This window comes from Pongo abelii, chromosome 7 (assembly GCF_028885655.2).
Source record: "Pongo abelii isolate AG06213 chromosome 7, NHGRI_mPonAbe1-v2.0_pri, whole genome shotgun sequence".
Lineage (NCBI taxonomy): Eukaryota > Metazoa > Chordata > Mammalia > Primates > Hominidae > Pongo > Pongo abelii.
This window is the reverse complement of record NC_071992.2, coordinates 96,943,393-96,971,125: the sequence shown is the minus strand read 5'-3', so window position 1 is coordinate 96,971,125 and position 27,733 is coordinate 96,943,393. Positions and strand designations below refer to the sequence as shown.

At 38.1% G+C, this 27,733-nt stretch overlaps 1 protein-coding gene across 8 annotated transcripts in view; it reads left to right on the top strand.

Annotated features, from left to right (window-relative positions):
* The window catches only part of IMPA1 (inositol monophosphatase 1), a 28,305-nt gene extending 5,636 nt beyond the window's left edge, over positions 1-22,669 (top strand). For 7 of the 8 annotated variants that reach the window (XM_054561019.2, XM_024250698.3, XM_054561020.2 and 4 more), the window contains 6 exon segments: positions 1,247-1,351; positions 4,223-4,268; positions 6,533-6,641; positions 9,445-9,553; positions 19,954-20,105; positions 21,156-22,669. In XM_054561019.2, coding sequence (XP_054416994.2) covers positions 1,247-1,351; positions 4,223-4,268; positions 6,533-6,641; positions 9,445-9,553; positions 19,954-20,105; positions 21,156-21,271 — 637 coding nt within the window. In that variant the 3' untranslated portion in view covers positions 21,272-22,669. 8 annotated transcript variants of the gene reach the window in all.
* The last annotated feature ends 5,064 nt before the right edge of the window (positions 22,670-27,733 follow it).

Below are 27,733 nucleotides of genomic sequence, written 5' to 3'. Positions count from 1 at the left end.
TCCATTCACTCATGTGATTGTTGGCAGATGTCAGTTCCTGGGGGAGTTGTCTGCTGGTAGCTTCTCTCAGTTCCTTACCATGCAGCCTCTTCACAGAGTAGCTCACAACATGGAAGCTGACATCTCCTAGAGCAGGTGGCACAGGAAGGGAGAAACAGTGAACCAGATGCAAATTAGAGGGGCATTTTGTGAACTAGTCTCCAAAGTTTTGTATACTGTCACTTATGCTTTATTGGTTAGAAACAAGTATCTGTGCATAGCTCACACTCAAGGAAGGGATATTAGGCTCCACCTCTTGAAGGGAGGAGAGTATTAGAGAGTGACTTTTTTTTTTTTTTTTCTTAGACGGAGACACGCTCTGTCAGGCAGGCTGGAGTGCAGTGGCGTGATCTCGCCTCACTGCAACCTCCACCTCCCAGGTTCAAGTGATTCTCCTGCCTCAGCCTCCTGAGTAGCTGGGATTACAGGCACGCGCCACCATGCCTGGCTTATTTTTGTATTTTTAATAGAGACAGGATTTCACCATGTTGGTCAGGCTGGTCTTGAACTCCTGACCTCATGATCCGCCCACCTTGGCCTCCCAAAGTGTTGGGATTACAGACCTGAGCCACCACACCTGGCCCCTATTTTTAAAATCATTACATTTCCTTAATGATTTCTCATCTGCCACAAATGTGTGTGGACACGCACCTTACCCTAGTATAACATCTTAGAATTTGAATTTTGAAATTTTTCACATCGCTTTGTTCTGGGGGAAATAAATTAAAGCTTCCTTACATTTATCAGTCTTTACCTGAAGGAAGAAGAAGCAACAATAGAAAAGTGTAGGGTACAGACTTTTGCTTTTTTTTTTTTTTTTTTTTCCTGAGACAGAGTCTCTTCAGTTACCCAGGCTGGAGTGCAGTGGCGCGATCTCGGCTCACTGCAACCTCCGCCTCCCAGGCTAAAGCCATTCTCCTGCCTCAGCCTTCCAAGTTGCTGGGATTACAGGCGCCTGCCACCATGCCCAGCTAATTTTTGTATTTTTAATAGAGATGGGGTTTCACCACATTGGCCAGGCTGGTCTTGAACTCCTGACTTAGGTGATCCGCCCTCCCCGGCCTCCCAAAGTGCTAGGATTACAGGCGTGAACCTCCACACCCAGCCTGCTATGTTTTATAATACTCTGTGTACCTAAGGACATGTTATGATTTGGAAATTGTTGAAATCAATGTAAAGATTAAGAGTTTGTCCTACTTGCTTTTAGTTTCATTGGTGAGGAATCTGTGGCAGCTGGGGAAAAAAGTATCTTAACTGACAACCCCACATGGATCATTGACCCTATTGATGGAACAACTAACTTTGTACATAGGTATGTTTTAAAATTTCTAATATAATTACTCTTTGCATATTAACTGGATTGACCTATAGATACTCTGTTTAGGAGCATGTACACTTTAGAAAATTGTATACTTTGTTTATGCTTCTTTATTCTAATAAAGTGTATATAAAATATAATAGTGGAGCAAAATGTATTATGCAGACTTATCAGATATGGAGGAGGTAAAGAAATATTAATGTGATCTTGTCCTGTGGTGCCAAGTGCCCCGTTCACCATTCTTTTTCCCACTGTTGGCGCTATCTAACAAGGGAAGCAAACAACATGGCTGCTTTGAGAGTGGGAAGGGCACTTTGCACTGCATGCCATTTTCTGTTCTTTGAGTGGCACATACCGTAGATCTATATGGATCTACTAATATGCATCTATTAGTAGTAACTATGTAAAAATATGTTTTGTTTTTTTTTTTGAGATGGAGTTTCCCTCTTGTTGGCCAGGCTGGGATGCAGTGGCGCAGTCTCGGCTCACTGCAACCTCCACCTCCTGGGTTCAAGCGATTCTTCTGCCTCAGCCTCCCAAGTAGGTGGGATTACAGGCACCTGCCACCACGCCCGACTAATTTTTGTATTTTTAGTAGAGGCAGGGTTTCACCATGTTGGCCAGGCTGGTCTTGAACTCCTGACCTCAGGTGATCCACCTGCCTCAACCTCCCAAAGTGCTGGGGTTACAGGCGTGAACCACTGCACCTGGCCAAAGATAAGTTTTCAAAAAATAAAAATAAATTTAAAAAATCATAAACTGACTATGTTAAAAAGATTGTATTTTAGTAAAACTAATGAAGTCACTCTTGGGGAATGCTGTTGATATAGAATGAGTTCAGTCCAGGAGAAAAAACAGGGTTAAAAAGTGCAGAGGAGGCCCCTCCCCTCGGCCCTTAGGGTGATGGGAATGGGGATGGGGCTGGGGTTGGGGCTGGGGCTGGGGCTGGGGCTGGCAGAAAAAAAAAAAAAAAAAAAAATTGCATGGGTGTTAGGATCAATAGACTTGCATTTTGGTGCTTTTTTACTGGCTTTTTCACCTTAGGCAAGTTAGTTAACTTTTCTAGGCCACAATATTAAAAAACATTTATAAAAAGGCCGTATTAATAGCACTTGCCTCATAGAATTGTAACTCAACTCTATGAGTAGTACATTCACGTAAGAACTTAGTATAGTGCCGACACAGAGTAAGTATATGATATTACTAGAAGAAAGCCTGATGGAATTGCCCATGAGAGTTAAAATTAGTAGCTGCTTCTGGTGGGATTACATATAGATGTCATATTTGAAGTTCCCATGTAGTCATACACATCTGTACTATATATACAGTCCTTGAAATCTACAAACCTAAGGTTTAGAATCTATATGTGATAGACTGTTATATCTTTTAAATGTGGAAAGATGATAATATTTTCACAGAAGAGAAGACTGTACAATACAGTGTGTATAGTATCTTATTTTTGTTAAAAAACTTTCTTACATATTTAAAAGTTTGTATTTTCAACAGCTTTAGCTTCAATAGTTGAATGTTGATCTTGTCTGTTTCCTTGATCTTAATTCTCTTGTGAGTCAGCAGTTACAACCTGTGTTCAGACTGTCATGCAGCTATGGAAAAATTTTGGCTCAAAGTCTACTTTTCAGAGGCCAAGCCTAAAGTTTGCTGTTGGAGTAGAGACAAGTAACAGCCATTTATTTTGTCCAGTGCAGTATTTGTGTTTATCACTGTCTAGGACACAGGAAAAAAAAATCACAGGCCGGGCGTGGTGGCTCATGCCTGTAATCCCAGCACTTTGGGAGGCCAAGGTGGGTGGATCACCTGAGGTCGGAAGTTTAAGACCAGCCTGACCAACATGGAGAAACCCCGTCTCTACTAAAAATACAAAATTAGCCGGGTGTGGGGGCACGTGCTTGTAATCCCAGCTACTTGGGAGGCTGAGGCAGGAGAATCACTTGAACCTGGGAGGTGGAGGTTGCAGTGAGCTGAGATCATGCCACTGCACTCCAGCCTGGGCAACAACAGCTAAGCTTCGTCTCCAAAAAAAAAAAGGAAAAAATCACTAAAATATATGCTTTTTAACCAAATCAATTTAAAAGTTTTTACAGTTTTCTTTTTTAACCAAATTGATTTAAAAGTTTTTACATTTTGGCTTTTTTTTAAAGGGGGACAGCGTCTCTGTCACCCAGGCTGGCGTGCAGTGGCATGATTACGGCTCACTGCAGCATTGACCTTCTGGGCTCAAGGGATCCTTCTGTCTCAGTCTACCCGGGAAGCTTGGATTATAGGCGTGCACCACCACACTCAGATAATTTTGTGATTTTTTTTTGTAGAAACAAGATCTCACCATGTTGCCCAGCCAGGCTGGCCTCGAACTCCTGGGTTCGAGTAATCTTCCTGCTTTGGCCTCCTAAATTAGTGCTGGGAGGAGTGAGCTGCTGTGCGTGGCCATGAAAAAATATTTTTACATAGCTACTATATTCATAGAATTTGACCTTCAAAAGATAGAAAACGCAGTGCAAAATGCCCTTCACACTTCCGTTTCTGGTTTCCCAGGATCCATCTCTGGAGATGACCATTGTTATGAGTTTCTTGTGAATCCTTTCAGAGATGTTTCATGCCTATAGAAGCATCCTGTGTGAATGTGTGTGTTGGCGGGGGAGGATGTGTGTGTATAATACCTCCACTTTATCTATTTACAAAGGGTTGTATACCATACAAACTGTTTTGCATCTTAGATTTTGTGGGGAGTGGAGATGAGACTTTTTATAGGAAAAATTTTAAGAACACTTATATTATGAAAAGATTAATTTTATTAACAAAAGTTCTATGTTGGTTAATTTGTGTTTTGTCCTTTTTTTTAAAAAAAAGATTTCCTTTTGTAGCTGTTTCAATTGGCTTTGCTGTAAATAAAAAGGTATGATTTTTTAAACGTATAGTTGATTATATGCCTTGCTCTCATATTCTGAGAAAAAGTAAATGTGTTTTCATAATTCAGGTTTGTCTGTATATTTGATTATATAACTGCATTATTTTGAATATAAGCTACAGGACTATTAGAATTTTCATGATACATTTCCATTGAATAAAATTTAATGTACTCTGAGAAGCAGGAGTTGTAAGAAGGAAATACACACAAGTAACTGAAATACAACTCAGTATTTAGTAACCATTATATGTGTGATAGAATCAGATGGGATAGAAGTTGATATGTGATCTAAAATGCTTCGTGGAAGAGGTGAGATTTGAGCTGGGAATGCTTTAGTAGGTGTTAGTGAAGAAATACATTTAGAAACCAGCAAGTAGCAGGGGCCAAAGCATGGTTGGAAAATACAGACTCTCTTTAGGAACCTACACATAGTTCAAGTTGTCTTATGTCTAAATACTTATATCTAAAGCCTAGCAGAATAAAACACATAGCTATAGCATTTCCTTGCTGTTTGGCTGCTTAATTGGTCAAACAGTAAAGGATGGTTACTAACATTTTACCTACCTATCTTCAAGGAACTTTTGATATATAAGATCAACATGTATAAAAGCAGTTATAACATTTCTGAACATAAAACACATATTGGACAAATGATAGCTTAGCCCCAGGGTTGTATTAATTAATGAGAATGTCCAGAAGAAGCTGCATGAGTATTCAGAATATAATCAGCTCTGGGCTGTGTGCTGGCCCTGCCATTGAACTCAACAGCTCAGCACAAAGTTAGATGTGTGAACAGGTAAAGATGATATGTGGTGGAACTGTGAAAAAAACTATGGGAACACAGGATGTCACCAATTCTGCTGAGAGTGGGTTGGGAAAATCTTCATAACAGCAGGGGTCTTAGAAGTTCGTCATGTGTTGGCCCTTAGAAAACTAGGAGTTTCCAGATTGGCGGGTGTGGAGGGGTTGGTGGGAAGAGGAAAGCGTTTTAATCAGAAAGAACAGCTTGGAGAAATTGAAGACCATGATATGTGTGGGGAATGGTGAGATGTTCATGGAGAGGGAAGCACTGCAAGTGGCCAGGAGTTAGTTTGGCCTTACTGTGAGGCACTGTGGCCAGTCCATGCAAGAAAATTTAGTTTGTGTTTCTAGGTAGTTGGGAACCAGTAGAGGTTTTGAAGTGGAAAGTGACAGATAATTCTAGCAATGTAGAGATTATACTGGGGTGTGGGTGATTCTGAACTAAGTAGAGGCAGTGAGAATAGCCAAGGAAATGCCGAAATTGGAAAGTGTTTTTGAGATTAAATTTGAAGGAGATTTATGGGGAAGGAATGGGAGGTGATCAGGCAATGAGTGATTTTGTCTTTGAAATTCTGCAAGACTAGGTTTGGAGCCGTAGGTTCTTCCCCCGATTATGAGGTTGATGGGAGCCAAAATGAATTTGTGGACTGTAAAAAACCAACCTGTGTGAATATGGAGAGCTAAAAGGGAAATGGAAGCAATGGGAGAAGGAAGAAAAAAGCCTGAGGTGCCTAACTTTTCAGGGTGAGGCAGAAAAGAATGTTCTAAAATCATAACTGAGACGAATTAGTAGGTGAGGTAGAACTAAGAATAATGCTGGGAGCATGGAGGTAGTGAATTAAGTATTGAATAAGTGTTGAGCCAGGAGACTCCGATTCTTCAGACAAGAAATTTGAGGCAACAAACAAAGTTTGTTGATATTCTCTTTGTGGGACTTTCAGAAGAATGAGTGATCAGGGCAGAAGCCACATTGTAATATATTAAGAGGAGAATAGGAGATGCAAAGTTACTCATTGGCAATGAAGGGGAAAAGATAGAATAACATTTCAAAGGTTTTGTAAGGAGGAGAGAAACTTAATGAGAAGGTATAAGAAGAAAAATCCAAGAGATGAGGGAATCGGCTGATGGAGCAGTTTTTCAGAGAATGTATGTGAAGGTAGGAGTCCTAACACCGGAGAAGCGTTCACTTAGAAAATAGGAAAGCCCTGTCTTCCGAGGCAGGAGGGAGAGAGGTAAGGTGGCGGACTTGGATGGGAGGAGAGTCAAGGATATCAGTTCTGGTGACCTCTTTCTCTTGATTAGTCTGGAAATTAACATTTTAAGTATCCCACAGTTTAGCCATTTCAGTCCGTTGTTACTAGTCAGTATACCAGATTGTCTTGTTATTTTCTTAGAAAAAAGTGTATGAAACATACTTAGGTTTGGTAAAGGAAACTTGTTTTCCTCTGCAGATAGAATTTGGAGTTGTGTATAGTTGTGTGGAAGGCAAGATGTACACTGCCAGAAAAGGAAAAGGTGCCTTTTGTAATGGTCAAAAACTACAAGTTTCACAACAAGAAGGTAGGATTAATTCCAATTTTTGATGCTATTCATATTGTGTACTCAATATTTTATTGTTTTTTAATATTCACCTATGGAATTCTCCAAGTGTTAACTGATTCATAAATTGTGTTTATTATCTCTTTATTCTTTTTGACTTCAGTTTTGAATGTGGAGTGGAAGTAGGGAAAGAAATGTAATTGAGCAAACACTTCAGGCTCAGCATTATATTTTGTGATAGAGATAGGAAGATGATTAAGACTGGCTTCCTATTGTGAATCCAAAATATCTGAGACAGGTCTCAGTCAGTTTAGAAGTTTATTTTGCTGAAGTTAAGGATGCACTCGTGACACAGCCTCAGGAGGTCCTGACAACATGTGCCCAAGGTGGTTGGGGTACAGCTTGCTTTTATACATTTTAGGGAGTCATGAAACATCAATATGTGTAAGATGTACATAAAGGCAGGACAACTAGAAGTGGGGAATGGGGCAGTGTTCAGGTTATAGGTAGATACAAGACAAATGATTATATTCTTTGACGTCCATAATCAGCCTTTAAATACACAATTGAGTCTGGCTCAGTGAATCTGCATTTTTACATAAACAATAGGGCAGATGAAGCAATCAGATATGAATTTGTCTCAGGTGAGCAGAGGGATGACTTTCTCTCCCACACCTGTGAAGATAAGCTATCGGTCTACATTGCCAGGGCAAAATTCAGCCAGAACTGTTTTAGGGTAAAGATCTTGAGGTCCACAAGGAATTTCCTTGTGGGCAAATTGTAAGGGAGGTATGTAGCTCTTTTGTCTTTGTAGGTGTCTTATTTAGGAATTAAATGGGAGGGAGGTTTGCCTGACATAGTTCCCAGCTTGACTTTTCCCTTGGCTTAGTGTTTTTTGGGTCCTCAGATTTATTTTCCTTTCACACTGCCCTTGTGGAGTTCATGGTTTATGTTTTATCTACTGCATCTAAAATTCTTTGTAGAATTCCTCTGATCTGATGCCCCAGGACCAATTACTACAAAGTAAATGGGGGAAAAAAAAGCCCATTAAAGCTGGCAATCACTGAAAATGAGACATATATATTTTTATAAGCCAAATGGCAATTTAAGTTCTTCCTTCTCTATTAAAACTGTTGGCCTAAAAAAAGGAAGCGCAGGCAAAATTAACAGAGAGTTTATTTGGGCCAAAGTTGAGGACTGCAGCCCAGGACACACTTCTAGATTGCCTTGGAGAGTGCTCCAGAGAACTTAGCAGAGGCTCAGGTTTTTAAAGAAGAAGGGACACACTGGGAGAGGGGATGATTAGAAAAGTTGTACTTCAGGAATTCTCATTTGTTTACAGAAATAACATTGCTTAGTGATTGGCTATACACTGTTGAATTATAGACTGTATGGCATTTTATGGCTGCTTGGCATCAGTGAGTCTAGAGCCCCCCGTAGCAGGCGGCTTCAAGTGGTAATTATTTAACTCCAGGGGAGTGAGACTGTCTGCTGGTATATTTTAAATGCCTCTTCGGGCTTGATAATTTAAAGGTACTGGCATTCTGCAGATTAAAACTTTGCTTTTTCTTTCTCACAGCTTATTGAAGTTTTGAGTTACTATTCTTCCATAAACCACATCAAACATTTTCCACAGTTTGCACATTGAAATTCTTTTCAGTGCAGCAAGAACTTAGAGGTACTTGCAAAATAATTTGAGTTTAGAATCTTTCTAGACTTTTATACTTTTTCCCCTCAAACACTTAATTTAAGAGCAGATTTTTAGGCTATTTCCTTTTTATTAAAATCTAAGACCCCATGAAATGGAGGATGCATTCTTATTTTTCTAGATGTCATCATGTGAGAAAATACAAATCTTAGACCGAAGGAATATGATAGCTTTCATAGAAACGACTCTTTTCCTTTGCATAGTCATTCTTCACTTTACAAAGTATTAAATTATGTAAATTCCTGCCCCCCCCCCCTCCCCGTCACCGAGACAGAGTCTTGCTCTGTTGCCCAGGCTGGAGTGCAGTGGCGTGATCTCGGATCACTGCAACCTCCACCTCCCAGGTTTAAGCTATTCTCCTGCCTCAGCCTCCTGAGTAGCTGGGATTACAAGCGTGTGCCACCACGCCTGGCTAATTTTTGTATTTTTAGTAGAGACGGGGTTTCACCATGTTGGCCAGACTGGTCTCGAACTCCTGACCTCGTGATCTGCCTGCCTCCGCCTCCCAAAGTGCTGGGATTACAGGTGTGAGCCACCATGCCCAGCCCTAAATTATGTAACTATTAAATGTAATACAGCAGTTACAGAAATGCTCAGATCAAACACAGCTGGTGAACGAACATACATCTCAATTGGTGGGAGGAGGTGCGATCTGGGGTGTTGGGTGTGTCCTGAGCTTCAAATGGAAAACCTTGGATAACCTGTCAGCCTTGTAAATGGATGTCAGAGAATTTTACTTTTGTTGTAAAAGTGAAATTTTTACTTTTACTGTAATTTGTTTTCTTTCACATCTGTACATAAATCCCTTATTGAATTTAGTCTCTCCTTTTTCCTTTTTAAGTATTTAAGACATTTGCTGTTTCCCACTAAGTATTATGTATGCAGGCAAATTGGTTACATTATGTACTTTTTCAGGAAGGGCATAAGCAGCTGGACTCTGATGCTTGTAAAAAGGATCACTTGGGGATAATTAATTTTATCAGTATTTTATTATTTAAATGCTTATAAAGAAACATGATAAAACAAGAAAGAGGGATACAAATGCCCTCTGCTGAATTACAAGTGTCAGATATTTTCTAGAATTCTAAATATTGAAACCTAACACTTTCTTTTTAGATATTACCAAATCTCTCTTGGTGACTGAGTTGGGCTCTTCCAGAACACCAGAGACTGTGAGAATTGTTCTTTCTAATATGGAAAAGCTTTTTTGCATTCCTGTTCATGGGTAAGCTCTTTACCATTATTCTCTCTCTCTCTCTTTGTATACATGTGTGTGTGCATACACACACCTTTTTTTTTCTGTACCATTTTAGAGTAAATTATGTACATCATGGTTTCTAAAGAATAGGGAGATTCTGTTCCATAACCATGAAACCATTGATTTCATAAATATACTTTTTATCTAATTTGTCATCCATATTCAGTTTTGTCAGTTAATCTGCTAATGTCCTTTATAGCATTTGCCTTCCAATAAAGTAGGATTCAGTCTAGAGTCAGCATTATTTTTAGGTGTCATGTCTCCTTAGCCTTCTTTGATCTGGAACATTTCCACAGCCTATGAAATTACTTCCTTTAAGTTTTCAAATTATTTGCATAGAAGTCTGTAAGATAGACTCATAATTAATTTCTGGCTTCTCTATGTCAGTGGTTATTTCCCCCTTGTCACTTATTTTGTCTATTTGTGCTTTTTTTCTTGTTCTTTTTTCTCAAAGAACCACGATTTTAATTTTAGCTGTTTTTTTCTTTTCTGCACTATTATTTTCATCTTTGTGCTTACTTTTGGTTTACTTTGTTTCCTTTTTGATTAGAAAATTTATTGTAATTCCTTTATGTTTATTGATGTAGGTATTTAGGCTATGAATTTCATCTGATCATTGTTTTCATTATATCCCATAAATACTTACTGTTTTCATTATAATTTTTTTCATAAATTCTGTAATTTGCTTGTATTTCCTCTTTTACTGGAGAGTTATATCCTTAAATTTTCACAAGGAGAGTCTGTCTTAGTCCATTTTCTGTTGCTCATAATACCTGAAACTGGGTAATGTATATGTATAAAGAAAAGGAGTTTATTTCTTTCAGTTATAGAGGCTCAGAAGTCCAAGGTCGAGGGGCTGCATCTGATGAGGGCCTTCTTGCTGGTGGGGATTCTTTGTAGAGTCTTGAGGCAGCACAGAATGTGACATGGTGGGGCTGAGCATGCTAGCTCAGGTCTCTATTCTTCTCCTTATAAAGCCACCAGTCCTAGTCCTATGATGACTCATTAATCTATTAACCCACGAGTGGATTAATCCATTCATGAGGGCATAGCCCTCTTAGAGACCCCACCTTTCAGTACTGCTAGATTGGAGATTAAGTTTCAACATGAGTTTTGGAGGGAACAAACATTCAAACCACAGCATTCCACCCCTGACACTCCCCAGATTTGTTTTTTTCCATACAAATACACTCATTCCATCCCCAGGGTCCCAAAGTCTTCACTTGTTCTATCACAAACTTAAAAGTTTAAAGTCCACAGTCTCATTTGTGAGCCTGTGAAATCAAAACAAGCTATCTGCTTCAAAGATACAATAGTGACGGCCGGGCGCGGTGGCTCATGCCTGTAATCCCAGCACTTTGGGAGGCCGAGGTGGGCAGATCACGAGGTCAAGAGATCCGTCCTGGCTAACGCGGTGAAACCCCGTCTCTACTAAAAATACAAAAAAATTAGCCAGGTGTGGTGGCGGGCGCCTGTAGTCCGAGCTACTCCAGAGGCTGAGGCAGGAGAATGGCGTGAACCCGGGAGGCGGAGCTTGCAGTGAGCCGAGATCGCGCCACTGCACTCCAGCCTGGGCGACAGAGCAAGACTCCATCTCAAAAAAAAAAAAAAAAAAAAAAAAAAAAAAGATACAGTAGTGACACAGGCATAAGACAGGTATTCCCATTCCAAAAGGGAAAATTAGGCAAAAAGAAAGAACAGGCCCTAGGCAAGTCCAGAATTCCAGCAGGGCAGACATGAAATCTTAAAGCTGAAGAATAATCACTTTTGACTGCATGTACCACCTCATGGAGACACGGGGGGTCGAGGGCTGGGTAAAGGCCTGTGGCAGCCCTGCCCCTGTGGCTTTGCAGGATACAGCCCATATGGCTACTGGCATGGGTTGGAGTCCAGTGCCTGAAGCTTTCCAAGGTGTACCTTGCATGCTGCTAGTGACTCCACAGTTCTGAGGCCCAGGTGGTGGTCCTGCTTTCATGGCTCCACTAGTTAGGCATTACCCTAGTAGGGACTCTTGTGGTGGCCTTACTTCCTGGGCTCTACTAGGCTTTACCTTGGTGGAGATTCTCAGCTACCACTAACCCCACAGTTCCACTGTGGCTCTGCCCTTGAGACAAGTCTCTTCCCGGGCTTCCAGGCTTCTGAGGACAATCTTTGAGGCCAAGTGGAGGCTGGAAAGCCTCCACAGCTCTTCCTTTATGCAAGCTTGCAGAATTGGTATCATACTGCTAACATTTACAACTTATACCTTGTAGAGATGTGGTATAAGCCACACCTAGGGTCACTTGACCTTGGCTGGGATGTAGGGAGCACGGTCTAGGGTGGCCCTGGGCAGCCAGCACTGGAGAGTATCCCAGGCCTGTTCCATGAAACCATTCTGCCCTCCTTTGGGCCTGTAAAGGGAGGGGCAGCCTTGAAGATCTCTTAAATGCCTTCAGGTTCTTTCTTTCATTGTCTTTAGAAATAACACCTGGCTCCCTTGTAGCTGTGCTAATCTATTTAGCAAATGGTTCCTGGCTAACCCTTGGTTTCCTCCTTTGAACACACCTTTTCACTCTTTACTTGGCCAGGCCGAGAGTTTTCCAAATTTTTTTGCTCTGCTTCCTTTCTTTTTGGTTGGTTGGTTGGTTGTTTTGTTTTTTGGAGATGGGTTCTCACTCTGTTGCCCAGGCTGGATTGCAGTGGTGCAATTATAGCTCACTCTAGCCTCAACCTCCTGGGCTCAAGCAGTCCTCCCACTTCAGCCTCCCAAGTAGCTGGGACCACAGGTTTGCATCACCACATCCAGTTAATTTTTATATTTTTGGTATTTTGTGTAGAAATGGGGTTTCGCCATGCTGCCCAGGCTGATCTCCAACTCCTGGGCTCAAGCGATCTGCCCAAGTTGGCTTCCCAAAATGCTGGCATTATAGGTGTGAGCCACTGCATCTGGCCACTCTGCTTCCCCTTTAATTATAAATTTGTCTTTAAATTACTTCTTTGCTTGCAAATCTCAGCATAAATGGTCAAAAGTAACCATGCAGCTACTTCTATAATTTGTTTAGAAATTTTTTCTGCCAGATACCCTAATTCCTTACTCTCAAGTTTAGGCTTTCAAGAAACCCTGTCAGTCGGCTGGCTGCGGTGGCTCACTCTTGTAATCCCAGCACTTTGGGAGGCTGAGGCAGGTGGATCACGAGGTCAGGAGATCAAGACCATCCTCGCTAATATGGTGAAACCCTGTCTCTACTAAAAATACAAAAAATTAGCCAGGCATGGTGGCGGGCGCCTGTAGTCCCAGCTACTCCGAAGGCTGAGGCAGGAGAATGGCGTGAAACTGGGAGGTGGAGCTTGCAGTGAGCCGAGATAGTGCCACTGCACTCCAGCCTGGGTGACAGAGCGAGACTCTGTCTCAAAAAAAAAAAAAAAGAAACCCTCAGTCATGGACACAGTTCAGACAAGTTCTTTGCCAGTTTATAACCAGGATGGCCTTTCCTCCAGGATCCGATACCTTGTTCCTCAGTTTTATCTGAGACCACATCAGAATACTGTTCCTATTTCTATCAGCATTCTGGTCAGAGCTACTTAACTCAATCTCTAAGGCATTCCAAACTTTCCCTGGCCTTGTCTTCTAAGCCCACACCAAAATCTCCCTTAATGCTTCATTCACGGAAATGCAGGCATTTTCTAGCCTGCTCCTCTGAATTCTTCTGTCTTCTACCTATTACCCATTTCAAAGCCGCTTCTATTTGTTATCAGCATCACCCCACCCTTAACCTATAAGCCATGAACCTAGAAGGCAAAGCCCTCATGACCTAATACCTCTTAAAAGGCCGCCACACCAGTACTGCCACAATGGGGATTAAGTTTCAACATGCGTTTTGGAGGGGACAAACATTCAACCATAGCAGACATCTTTTTGGATTTTTAAAAATTTAATCTTTAATCTCTAGTTTTATTACATTATAACAATTCTGCTTTCTGAAACCTACTGATGGTTTCTTTGTGCCCTATTCTGTGAACAACTTTTGTAAGTTTCATATGCACTGAAAAATAGTATAATTCCCTATTTCCAGGGTATGACATTCAGTATATAGCCAAAAGATTTACCTAATTAATTTTTTTTATTTGCCCTGTCTTATACCGAGAGTCTCTGATGTATCAGTCTTTTATTATTAGTATGTTTCTCTGTATTTCTCCTTGCAACTCATTTATTTTATGTAGGTGGAAGCTGTGTTATTTGATGTTTATTCATAATAGTTACATACATAGTTTATTGTGTAATTTTTACGTATTCTTTGTCTTGTTTCATGTTTTTGTGCTTGAAATTTACTTTGACATCAGAATTGCAATTCCTGCTTTCTTTTTTTTTTTTTTTTTTTTTTGAGACAGAGTCTCCCTTTGTCACCCAGGCCGGAGTGCAGTGGCACAATCTCGGTTCACTGCAACCTGCGCCTCCCAGGTTCAAGCAGTTCTCCTGCCTCAGCCTCCCGAGTAGTTGGGATTACAGGTACGCACCACCATGCCTGGCTTTTGTATTTTTAGTAGAGACAGGGTTTCGCCACGTTGGCCAGGCTGGTCTGGAACTCCTGACCTGAAGTGATCCACCCACCTCTGCCTCCCAAAGTTCTGGGATTACAGGCGTGAGCCACTGTGCCCGGCCCCTGCTGTTTTATTTTTCCTGTTTGCCTGATAAATCTTTGTCTACCCTTTTATTTTTAGTCCTTTGAACCACTACATTTGAAGTGTGCCTGTTGTATACAGCGTTGCATGGAATTTCACTTTATAAGTCAATTTGAAAATCTTTTTCTTTTAATAGATAGGTTAGGCCTATTGATTTATTGATATGACTGCTTTTGTCTCAATTCTGTTGTATTATTGTGTGTTATAATTACTGTCTGTATGACGTTATAGTTACTGTGTTCATTTGATGTGCCTTCTCTGTCTCTTTTCAAATTTCTTTTTGTATTTATAAAGTTTACGTTTTATTCCAGCAGGTTTGTTTTGTAATAAAACTTTTATAGTACCTTTAATATTCTTTTCTTACTTAACTATTTACTATCTAGAATGTTTTGGCTTCGCCTATTGCCTATGTAACAGTCTCCCATTCCCCTTTTCTCTCTCTTTATCCCATTTTTAAAGTTGCATTCTGTCTGCTTTGCCAGAACATATTATATTTACATATTCTTCAACCCATAACCCCGCTTTTTGATCCTAGTTCTTCATTTGACATTATAAAATGCTCACAGTCCTTTTGTGAAGTGTCCCAGGCACCTTTTTAATTGGATGAACTTCATCCTCTAAGTAGATTCCTTGGGGGAGGGCACATGTGCACAGTTTTCCCTGAGTTTGGGTATTTTCCAAAATACTTTTGTGTGGCCTTGAGACTTGAAGGACAGCTTGGCTGGATATAGTATCCTTAATGAAAGTATAAATTTCTTGAAAATGTTCTTTCACTGTTGCCTTGCTTTGTATATTGTTTTTGAGAAATCTGATGCAAATCTAATTTTTCTTGGCTTTTACATTATTTTATCTTTTAACTGGAAGCTGTTTTTTTTCCCCTTAATTTTTGGCTAACAGTTTTTAAAGGATATATCTTAGAATTGCTCATTTTGGGTCAGTTATCTGTTTCACTATATAGGTTCATGTCTTTTTAATTTCTGGGAAGTTTCCTTAAGATATAGTTTAAGTACTATTGCACTTCTGTTATTTTTTTCTTTAAAGACACCAGTAGGAATGCTCCATCTCCTTTGTGTCTTCATTTCAGCCATTTTCTCTCTGTCTCTTTTTACTTCTTTTATTGCTTTTCCTAATTTCTCTTTATTAAGTTTTCTTTTCATCTGTTCTTTTATTGGCACCTTGTAATTTATTCTTCGTTCCTGACATAATTTTGTCTTTTATTTCCCCCCCATTTCTTTCCTGAGTTCAGTCATCTTGTTTTATGTATGTATTTTGGTCCATTTCTGCTCTTAGTTTCTATATTGCTGATGTGACATTTTTTTCAGTATTCACAAGTTTTTGTATGAAAATATTTAATTCGGATTGGATTGATATTCGTTTTATTCCCCTTCATTGTTGGTTTTGGGGGAGACACTTTACAGCAAAAAGGAAAAACAGAACCATTTTATTAACAGCGTCTGATGTTTTGCAGTAGTTTTGTGTGAATGTGGTCTACTTTTTTCTATTTTCACTTCGTTTTGTGATCAGGGTTCCTGCTTTCTGAATTTCTTATTTTGCCAGTTGTGCCCATCTGTGCGTTTTCTTTTATGAATACCTGCTGGTTGTAGATAGAGTTGGCTTGTCTTGTTTATCATTCATTTCTGCAGGATCCTTAAGTTTTCACTCTTAGTTCCTACTTTTCCTTCACTTGGTTCCAAGGAGTACCATCTCTGCTATCTTATCTGATTCTCCTTCAGAATCACAGCTTCTCTGAGGCTGCCTGGTCAGGTTCTGAGTGTTTTCTAGCCCCTTACCTGTAGCCAGGACTATGAATTACCAAGTGCTGATCTGTGCTCAGTGTTTTTGTTTTTGTGTTTATTGTCTTACTGACTCTTTTCTGAGGGTGGTTTTGTCTTTGTTCCCTGTGGGTCCTCTGCTTCTCCTTGTTCTTCCTCACAAAGTCTTTTTTGCCTTCTCTGCCCTACTCTGTGTATCTGCGGGCTTCCGGTGCTCTGTTAGAATTTATTTGTTTGTTTTTCTTCTACTTAGAGGTAGTTTGAGAGTTTGTGTTTCCTGATTTCTAGCTGAAGGAATGGGTCCTATGGGTTTTATTTGTCCTCCTGGTTGATTTCATTTTATTATTTTCCAGGAGGATATACAGGGAGTTTCAAAATCGGCATGCCATTATTATTCTCCAAATCTCAGAGTCCCTCTGTAATGACAGTTTAATAAATGAAGAAATTAAAAGGAAATATTTATCATTACTTTTATCCTTAAATCTTCAAGAAAAGGTAAAGGTTTGAGGTCCTTAACTTTAATATAGTTAATGCTATATATTATTTTATTTTTTTTATTTTTTTTCTGAGATGAAGTCTAACTCTGTCGCCAGGCTGGAGTGCAATGGTGCAATCTTGGCTCACTGCAGTCTCCACCACCAGGGTTCAAGTGATTCTCCTGCCTCAGTCTCTGAAGTAGCTGGGACTACAGGTGCCCACCACCACGCCCGGCTAATTTTTTGTATTTTTAGTAGAGACGGGGTTTCACCATGTTAGCCAGGATGGTCTTAATCTCTTCACCTCGTGATTCACCCGCCTTGGCCTCCCAAAGTGCTAGGATTACAGGTGTGAGCCACCGCGCCCGGCCATTAAATAGTATTTGTTTGACCATAGTTGTTTATATGAAAAATCATAATAAAAATCCTTTATTGAAAAAATCTGGTGAATGTAAATAACAACAGATAATATTTTCACCACCTACTATTTCTATCTTTTTCTTTGTGAAAATATTATCAATGAGTTATAAGAGCCTTAGAACTGATCAAAGATCGTCTAATAATCCAGCCTTATTTTGTAGATGAGTTGACTGAGGTTCAAGTAGGTGATGTGGCTGCTTGAGATCACACAGCTGGATAGAAATAGGACTAGAATCCTGGCTCCCAGATCATTCCTCTTTCTTCAGTATTGGACTTCTCTTAGAAGTCAGACCCTTCAAAATATAGGTTGACCATGTACAAACTAATTATGTACTATGCATATGTGGTCTATATAGTAATGAGTAAAGTGAAAGAGAGCCTCTGTCAAATAGCTACAGAACCTCCCAGAATGATGCCCTTGAGAGAAGGGCAATAAACTTGCTGCTACGGTGTGCTGTCTTGAAGCAAGGACTTTAACCATGGGCTATAAAATGGTTATGTTACTCATAAACGAGTTGCAAGAGGTTTACAACTTTTAACCTTTAATTTTGCTGTTGACTGAAATAAAAACTAATTTTTACTTCAGGTTTTTTTCAAAAGTATAACCAGGAAAATATTACTAAGAAGTACTGACTACTGATTGCTTTTATGATCTTTTGCATTCAGCTGATTCTTCAGTTTTGCAATGGGATTTCAGAATCACTTATACAAAACAATGAAACTATAAAGAGAGTTATAATCTGAATGAATGCTTTAAATAAGCAGAAACAGTCTAATAGGTTCCTAAAAACCAACATTTATGAGGCAAAGTACGTTATTCTGGATCCATTTCATTCGTTTAATTTTCAGGAATTCATGTAGATGAAATGCACTATGTATGGTATATGATATTTTCTGACATCATGGTTTAGAGAACAATTTCATCATAAAAATAGCTATTTTTATTATGGACATTTTATATGCTAGGCACTCTGCTAGGTGCTTTACAAATATTAGCTGTAGTCATTACTACATTTGTCTAAAGTAAATTGGAATCCTTATTTGATTACGTGACATGGGAGCAAACTCAAATCTTTGTGACATCAAACATAATCCTTTTTACAGTATACCATGTTAGCTGCATAGGCAGACCACAGCTGTATAGGAGGACCACATAAGATAGGATTCAGAACACATAGTGCAGAATCTACACCATAGTCTTAATTACCTGGTAGTTAAGCAATCTGTTTGGTAATCCTTTCATAGTATTTTCCATAAAAGAATATTCTCTTGCTGATTCTAAGACCATTTGCTTGAGATCCCATGGTGCTCATTAGAAGTGACGGAAGCACCGCTAGTAGATATCACTGTTGTTCGGCTAGCCTAGGATTCTATATCTGAATAGAATACCAGGGAATTAGTTATGAAAGACCTTGGTATTTGCATTCTATGATATGAGATATCACATATCACATATCTCATGGGAGAAGTGGGGAAATGCACTTTTCTTTATAACTAAAAAACTGTCACTAAAGTTAATTTGATTTTATCTGGGTAACAAATATCTGTGGAAATTTGGTGCACTTACTACTACTTTCTCAAATTTAATGTGCTTCAAAAACATATGATGGAAAACATGCCAAATCAATGACATCATGTTATTCTAATCCTTTTTAAAATTTCTTTGGTGTAAAGGATGTACTTAGGTGCAATTTTTTTTATTTTTATTTTTGAGATATAAAACAAATGCCACATTAGTCATCAGTTTTCCATGTTTTTAAATAAATAAACTGTGAAAGATCTCATTGAACAGAACTCACTCCCTTATTACCATCGCTTTAAACAGTTGCAGAAGGAATTTGTGTAAAAACCACTTGAAAGTAACTTGTAGACATGATGATGTTTGTCTTCTAAATACACATTTGAGCGTGTATGTCTTTAATAAAAGGGACATTGTCTAACATAGCCACAGTACAATGATAAAAGTAAGGGAATTAACATGGATGCATAATCTAATATAAAGACTTTATTCAAATTTTGAAAATTTTAATCCAACGTCCAGTCTCGAGTCATGGATTGCATTTAGTTGTCATTTCTCATCTATTTCCTTTAATTTAGAACTTGCTTAGTCTTTGTCTTTTGTGATCTTGACATTTTTCAGAAGTATAGGCCAATTATTTTGTAGTCTGTCTCTTGAATTTGAATTTGTCTAGTTTCCTCATGATTATGTTTGGATCATGGATTTTTGGCAGGAATGCCACAAAAGTAATGTTCTGTCCTTCTCAGTGCATTTTATCAGGCACATTTCTTTTTGTCCCATTGTGAGTGATATTAACTTGGATCACTTGGTAATGGTAGACCATTGTAAAGATGTTATTTTTCCATTGTACTTATTATGTATCTTGTGGAGAGACACTGACACTCTGTAAATATCAGACTTTCACCCATTAATTTTAACATTGATTCTTTACTGAATAAATTATTACTATAATTGCTATCCAGTGTATTCATATTCAACTTAACTTGTATTCAAGGAAGAGTTGCTATGAGAGGGCAAACCTGCAGTAATTTTCCAAGGCAGGCTTAGGTCTGTCCAGAGCCTGGCATGCTGTTGTTGCTTTAGGCACATGTATGACGCACACCCAGTTGAAAATGACCCATACCATCATATTTTACACCTCCTAGAGACTGTTTGCATTGTGGGTATGTGTATATGTGTGTAAAATAATATAAGCTTTAGTAGCTGGATTTAGACAAATATTAATATACTTGCATTTCATTATTGTAGAATTAAGCATTATCTTTATTTTATATGAAAAATTATTGTTTTAATGTTTCTTACTAAATTATTGCTTTGTGAGGGTTTTGTGATTTATATAATATACGATGATAATTAGATTTATACATATTTTTATTTTACAATTAGATATCACCTCTTAAAATCTTTATCCTCTAGGTTGTTCCAAGTTTCTTCAATCAACACTTAAAGTGAAGTTAAGGAGGAATATTTTACTTGAAAGGATTATTTTTTCCAATTTTATTTCTAAATTCTATTTGTTAGGATCCGGAGTGTTGGAACAGCAGCTGTTAATATGTGCCTTGTGGCAACTGGCGGAGCAGATGCATATTATGAAATGGGAATTCACTGCTGGGATGTTGCAGGAGCTGGCATTATTGTTACTGAAGCTGGTGGCGTGCTAATGGATGTTACAGGTAAAATTATGGAAAGTGAAGCAGATCTCCACACATCTGTTGGACTTTTGTCCATATGTAGAATTTAAAAAACTTTTTGATATATGTTATACTGCAGCTTTTAAAGCAGAAACAAGCTGTATAATTGTGTGCAAAATCAAAATAAGCTTTAGGAGACAGAGGTAAGGTAATGGTAATATGAGACTTACAATGATAAATGGCTAATCCTTTTCTAGTGTGAGTTTCAGGTACTCCTGAAAGGCTGTAGAAAAAGCATAGACCAAGTTTGTCCAACCTGCAATCCATGGGCCACATGTGGCTCAGGATGGCTTTGAATGTGGCCCAACACAACTTTGTAAGCCTTCTTAAGACATAATGAGTTTTTTGCGATTAAAAATTTTTTTTTTTAGCTCATCAGCCATCATTAGTGCTAGTGTATTTTATGTGTGGCCCAAGACCATTCTTATTCTTCCAGTGTGGCCCAGGGAAGCCAAAATATTGGACACCCTTGGCCTAGACAGTCACCGAGTCTGAGGCTTATACCCAGAGCTCTTTGAATGGTGACAGTGGTGATAGTTGATGATGGACTTCCTCTACCATCACTTTCTGTGTTGAGACTAGAGAAGTTAAATAATTGCTTTCGACTGATGGTGAAAATTTTAAACTGAAGGGTGAATCTGGGTTGAAAGAATTCACCAGTGATCTGGGAGAAAGGCAACAAAGAAATAAGGAAATGGGAAGGACAGTGGTATGAAAATGCATTGGATTCACATTTTCTGTCCATAGATTCTTAAACAATAAAGAGGTAATAAGAATGCACAAAAATAGAAATAGAGAAAATATGACATTTTCTAACTGGTATGACTTTATTATTTACTCAGAAATTATGCTTAGAAACTTAGTTATATATTGTCTGAGCTTATACGTTGTAGAAATGTAACAGAGTAGATTTTTGTTTAAGAAAACTGAAAGTATTAAAATGTTGTGACCATAGTACGTATTGCTATACTTGTTTTATATGAATTATTTTTGTACCAGATAAAATTATTTTTCATACTTGTTTGCTTTTAGGCGGACCATTTGATTTGATGTCACGAAGAGTAATTGCTGCAAATAATAGAATATTAGCAGAAAGGATAGCCAAAGAAATTCAGGTTATACCTTTGCAACGAGATGATGAAGATTAATTACAGCAGCCTCATAGTCAATCCCAGTTGCTTTTCCCCGGATTTGGTGACTCATCAATGGATATGTGTTTTGGATGTATGATATGCTTGGTTTAAATTCTCTTTGTCCAGGTCAAAAATTGGGAACTTGTTTCTTATTTTACTATGTGTAGCTTTGCAAGAATTGACATAATGTTTGTTTCACTGATTTAAAAAATTTTGCATGTAAGGATGTACTTTAGGAAACATACCCAGGAAGTACAGTTGATAAATATAACATCAACTGAAATAGTCAATTAGCAATTTTGTGTTTCTAAGTATCTGTGGTCCCCTGAAATTTTGACTTACTATATAGGTGCAGAGACACCCACTTAGAACGTTAACTTTGGAGAAACATTTCTCTTTAGTTTCAAAAACCATATATAATTAAATTTGTAAGGATATACTGAGTACCCTAGGCCAACGTTTTTTTCTTCGCAGAGAACCTTTTTTGTTTTATTCTTCAGTGTTCATATAGCACCTGGCCCATTACATATCTAGGCAACTAAACAAACATTGTAAGAATGAATATTTTTAAGGTAGTAATTCCTAGTTACAATAGATACATAAAGTAATGAACTCAGCATTCTGTACTTTTGCTTCAGGTTTGAAGTAAAAATTATCTAGTTAAATTTTTTATATTTCACGTTACCATACCATTTCACATTACCATACCATCAGATAGCATTGCTTATTGTGGGCATTTCTGCAGTGAATACATTTTCCAAAACAGTTAAATTGTCTGTTTGGATTTGCTTTAAAGTCCTGTGTAAGAGAGAAGAAACTATTTCTTTAATAAAAAGCACTCTCATCAGATATCTGACATAATTAGATACAATATAACATTTTACTAAGTTCAGTATTCATGTTTTAAAGGTGTTTATACTGATTTGATTGTGCTGGCAAATATACTGTATTGTTAATATTGAACTACTTATTTTTCTCTTAGTCTTCTTATTTAATTAACTTCATTGCCACTGGATTCTCTTCAGCCTTTAAAAATATTTTTTAGTGGTCATTGCTCTGCAGAACTCAAAAAGAAAATTGTACTGGTTCATAGACATTTTTAAAGGGTTAATTTATTGTTCAGCCTTATCCCTTGTCATGTGAACAGACTACTAGACTTATTGTAGGTTCGTTTGAGCTTTGTGTTGTAAAATTAAAAGTGCTTCTATAAAGTTTTCAAGGTAGGGAGTGATTTTATTGTTGTGTATATCTAACATATTAAGTATGTGTGATACTAAGGTTTGAGTGCTATAAGTATTTGTACTGTTGATCACATGTACTTAAAACATCTGATACTGTATTCTAAGAGAGGTTGTTTTTGCAATTAAATTTATTTTAATAAGACAATCATGAATAAAACTTTAAATTAATTGATATTTTTATTATTATTACCATTATCATTATTATTATTTTTAGATTCAAGGTCTTGCTCTGTTGCCCAGGGTCTCACTCTGACTGTGCTGTGGTGCAGTCATAGCTCACTGTATCCTTAAATTCCTGAGCTCAAGTGATCCTCCTCTTTCAGTCTCCTGAGTAGCTGGGACTATAAGTTCATGCCACCATGCCCTACTAATGTTTTAATTTTATTTTTGTAAAGATGGGGTCTTCCTATGTTTTCCAGGCTCCTTGGCCTCCCAAAGTGCTGGGATTACAGATGTGAGCCACCGAGCCAGGCCATGATATTTACATTATTAAAGTTAATAGTTCAAACTACTTTTAGAGGCTTTGTTTTGTTTTTGTTTTTTGAAGACAGTGTCTTGCTCTTCTGCTCAAACAGGAATGCAGTGGCATGATCACCATTCATTGCAGTCTCAACCTTCTGGGCTCAAGCAGTCCTCCCACCTCAGCCTCCCTAGTAACTGGAACCACAGGCACATGCCACCATGCCTGGCTAATTTTTTAGTTTTTGTAGAGACAGAATCTTGCTATGTTGCTTAGGCTGGTCTCATTGGGCTCAAGTGATCCTCCTGCCTCAGCCTTCCAAAGTGCTGGGATTACAGATGTGAGCCATTGCACCCGATTTACTTTTAGAGGTTTTTGTGTTGAGTTACAAATATTTGAAACTTGCAAATGTAATTTAATATACGTTCTTATTTTTTGCCTGTAATCTTTCCAACTTTTCTAAAAACCTGTATTTTTTCTATAATAGCTTTTACATCTATTTATTCTAAATGCAATTGCATATTTTGTGTCTGAAATTTCTTTAGAGGCTGAAAAAGGATGATTGACAAATTAATAATAATATTTGAAAATATTTCTTTGAGTAACAGGACTTCTTAGACTTAACATGTATATGTTGTATCAGGGTATATTACCTTTCTGCATATACATTCACAGGTACATACATAAATATACATACATATATGTACTTGAACACAAAATATATGTACATAAAATATATGTACTTGCCTTTTAACGAAATTGTGTTCATTCTATCCTATACTTACTTGTGAAGCATTATTTGGCTTTGTTATGAATTACCAGCCATTCTTAGAACTGGTTTACAATGCTAAGTCAGAAGTTTTCCTGGGATATGTATTATTCTGACTAATTTGTCTTTAATTTTAAGATCTAGTCTAGAGCCTAAAATATCATGTTTGAAGAAAACAAAAATAATTATTTTAAACTGTTTCCTTTTACCTCAGTTCCCTATGTTTACCCTGCCTCATTTAGAAAAAATACGTACTTTTTATTACTGTCTATTTAGTCACACACACAGTTTAAAATTTCAAATACTGCTACACAGTTAAGAATGAAAACCAGCATTTTCCTGTTCCATTCTATCCCACCCGAGTTTATCTCCTCAAACTCTTTTAGCAGTTGTTGCTGGTATTTACCTCCATCTTTGAAAAGGATAGATAACGTTCTACTAAATCTTTATTTATTGGCTTCACTCCGTCTCAGTTAACTTGGTATTATGGAAGCAGACCCCATGAGTTGCTTTTCCGTCCTCTTTTCCATCCTTCTACAATAGTGATATATAAAATTTTTTGTTAAAATTATGTCCATTGTTTAACTTATGACTTTTATTAATTAGTTAGCTAACAAGTAGTGTATTGTGATTACAGTTTCTTTCCTGTGCAACTTTTTATACTTCCTGAAATTAACAGATTTCTCCCAGGATTGTAAAACTACTTTATTTTCCATTGGTTCACCATACTCAAGTATTCTGTTGTGTGAGAACTATTTTCTTTTCTCTCTGGAGATAGCCCTTTTGGGGCCCTTTTCCTTTTCTTCTGTTTGAACTGGTTGCTGGCCGGGTGTGCTGCACCATCCTTCAGGGCTTGCCTCTGCTTCTATGCTGAATTTTCCATATCCTGAGTCTTTCTTAGCTCATTTTGATGAGTCCATCTTCCAAGTGCTTCCTGTGAAACGTACTTGGGAGGTAAAATTTGTGATCTCTGGTATCAGCAGATGTCTATTCCTGCCTGCTGCATTCATAGTTTGCCTAGGTCTGGAACTCTAGGTTGCAGCAATGTTTCCCTCAGAATTTTTAAAGCATTGCTTCACTCTCAGAGCTTTCAGCGTTGCTGATGAGACACTGTTGTGACGGTCACTCCATCGGTGTGTACTCTTTTCTGTTGAAGATTTTAAGTTTTTCTCTTATCTAGAGTTTTCTGATTTCCCTGTGATGATCATTGACTTACGTCTTTTTCATTCTTTGTGTTAATTTTTCGTGTCTTTTTGTGCTGGAAATTCCTCCAGTCTTTAGTGTTTTGTTTCTGTGGTAACTTCCCCCCTTCCTTAGTCTCTTTCTTCTCTTTCTAGAATTTCTGTTATTCAGTTGTTGAACCCTCTACATTTATCAACTTATTTCCTCTGTTTAACATCTTTTTGCGGCTGGGCGCAGTGGCTCATGCCTGTAATCCCAGCACTTTGGGAGGCCGAGGCAGGTGAATCACCTGAGGTCAGGAGTTCAAGACCAGCCTGGCTAACATGGCGAAACCTCGTCTCTACTAAAAATACAAAAATTAGCTGGGTATGGTGGCGGGCACCTGTAATCCCAGCTAATCAGGAGGCTGAGGCAGGAGAATCGCTTGAACTTGGGACGTGGAGGTTGCAGTGAGCCAAGATCGAGCCACTGTACTCCAGCCTGGTCAATAAGAGTGAAGCTCCATCTCAAAAAAAAAAAAAAAAAAAAAAAAATCTCTTTGCTTTAGCTTCTAGGAGATTTCCATTACTTTATCTTCCAACCTATTAACTTTTAAAAAATCACTCTTCTTATTTCATTGACTAAATATGTTATCTTTCTCATGATATTCTTCTGTATATTTTAAAACATATTCTAGGTCCTACATTGTCCCTTTCAAGTTCCTCAATTTTTAGTTGCTTTTTGTTCTTTGGTTGTATTTTTTATTTGTTCTCTTTCATTTTTTAGCATCCTCAACTATCTAATGGTCCTTTGTTTTATAAATGTACTAAAATGTATGGGATACTGGTTAAAGTACTGCACATAGGGAAATCTATAACCTTAGCTGGAAATTAGGGAAATAGAGGGATTTACTGTTAGAAAGAAAAATATTTCATAGTCTATGCGATTGTCCACTTAGAAAATCCAAAAGAATCTGCAGACAAACCATTAGAATTAGTGTCTTTAGTGATGTCACTAGAGATAAGGTCAGTGTACAGAAATCAACTGCATTTGTATAAGCTAGCAATACTTAAGATAGAATTTGGTGAATAATGTTTTTTAAAGCCATCAGATACCTAGAAATTGTCCTGACAAACATGTAAAAGCTCCACACAGGAAAAACTACAAAACCAAAATATTGCTGTGAAAAATACAAAAGATCATAGTAAATGGCATAATATACTATGTTTATGGTTTGGAACACTCAATATTGCCCAGATGGCAATCCTTCCCAAATTTATCTGCAGATTCCAGAAAATCTCAATAATGCTTGGATGCTTGGGGGAGGGAGTAAAGAGGGAGGACTGAAATGTATATGAAATATAGAGAACCCAAAATAGCTAAAACCATTTTAAAGCAGAAGAGCAATGTTAGAAGACTAGACCACTAGATACGAAGACTTGTAGAACTCTGTAATTAAAACAGTGATATTAGCACAAGGCTAGACAAATAGACCAGTGGGACAGAGCGTCCGGAGATAAACCCAAACGTATAGAACTATCCAGTTGATGAAAATGATATCATTGCAATGTAGTATGGAAATGATCGTCTTTTCAATAAGTGGTATGGAAACAGTTGGATATCCATATTAAAGGAGAACATAGAATATTGGTCCCATCATGCCATGCACACAAATTGATTCCAGATGATCCTAGACCTAAAAATAAAAGGTGAAAGAAAGCTTCTAGAAGATAGCATATCTTCTTGTCCTTGGTAGGCAAAGACAGGGTACAAAAAACAGGATACAAAAAAAGCACTAAACCTAAAGAAAGACTGACAAATTGGGCTGCATTAATAGGTCTATCATCAAAATACACCGTTAAGAGAGAAGGGCAACCCACAGAGTTTGCAATACATCTATCTAAGAAATTATACTGAGGCTATAAATAACTCCTATGTAGCAAAAAAAAAAAAAAAAAAGATCCAATTACAAAATAGGCAAATAATTTTACTACATACTCCACAAAATGATATATTCAAACAATAAAAAAGAAAGTGTTCAATGTTATTAGTCATCCCAAAAATGCAAATTAAAACAATCTTATACCACTACATACATCAGAATGGCGAAAGCAAATAATAAATCCAGTGAACACATAAACTAAATAACCTCCCAACATCATATGCTATTGCCAGGGGTGTACATTGGTATAACCACTTTAGGAAACTGCTGGTATCTACTAAAGCTAATCATCTGTCGTAGATCTAGCAGCTTCATTTCTCTGCACCTATTCAGCATACATGCACACATATATCACCAAAAGGCACATAAAACTATGTTCGTAGTAGCATTCTGTTATATTAGCCCTAAATGGTAAACAATGCAAAAGTCTATCAGTAACAGATGGATTTTCTTTTTTTTTTTTTTTTTTTTTTGAGGTAGAGTCTCACTCTGTTGCCCAGGCTGGGGTGCAGTGGCTTGATCATGGCTCACTGTAACCTTGAATTCCTGGGTTCCAGCAATCCTCCCACCTCAGCCTCCTGAGTAGCTGGACCTACAGGCAGGTGCCACCATGCTCGGCTAATTTAAACAAATTTTTATTTTTTTAGACATGGGGTGTCGCTGTGTTGCCCAGGCTGAATCTCAAATTCCTGGGCTCCAGGATCCTCCCCCCTTGGCCTCTCAAGTGCTGGATTACAAGCCTGCGCTACCGGGCTGGGCTGGTGGTTTCTCTTCTATCAAGTCACTCTAGGGAAACTCATGCACGCCCCATGACTTCGATCATCATATCCATTCTACTGACTCCCAAATCTTGACCTACAGCCCATATTTTCTTTCTGAATTTCACCCCTTCCCTGCCACCGCC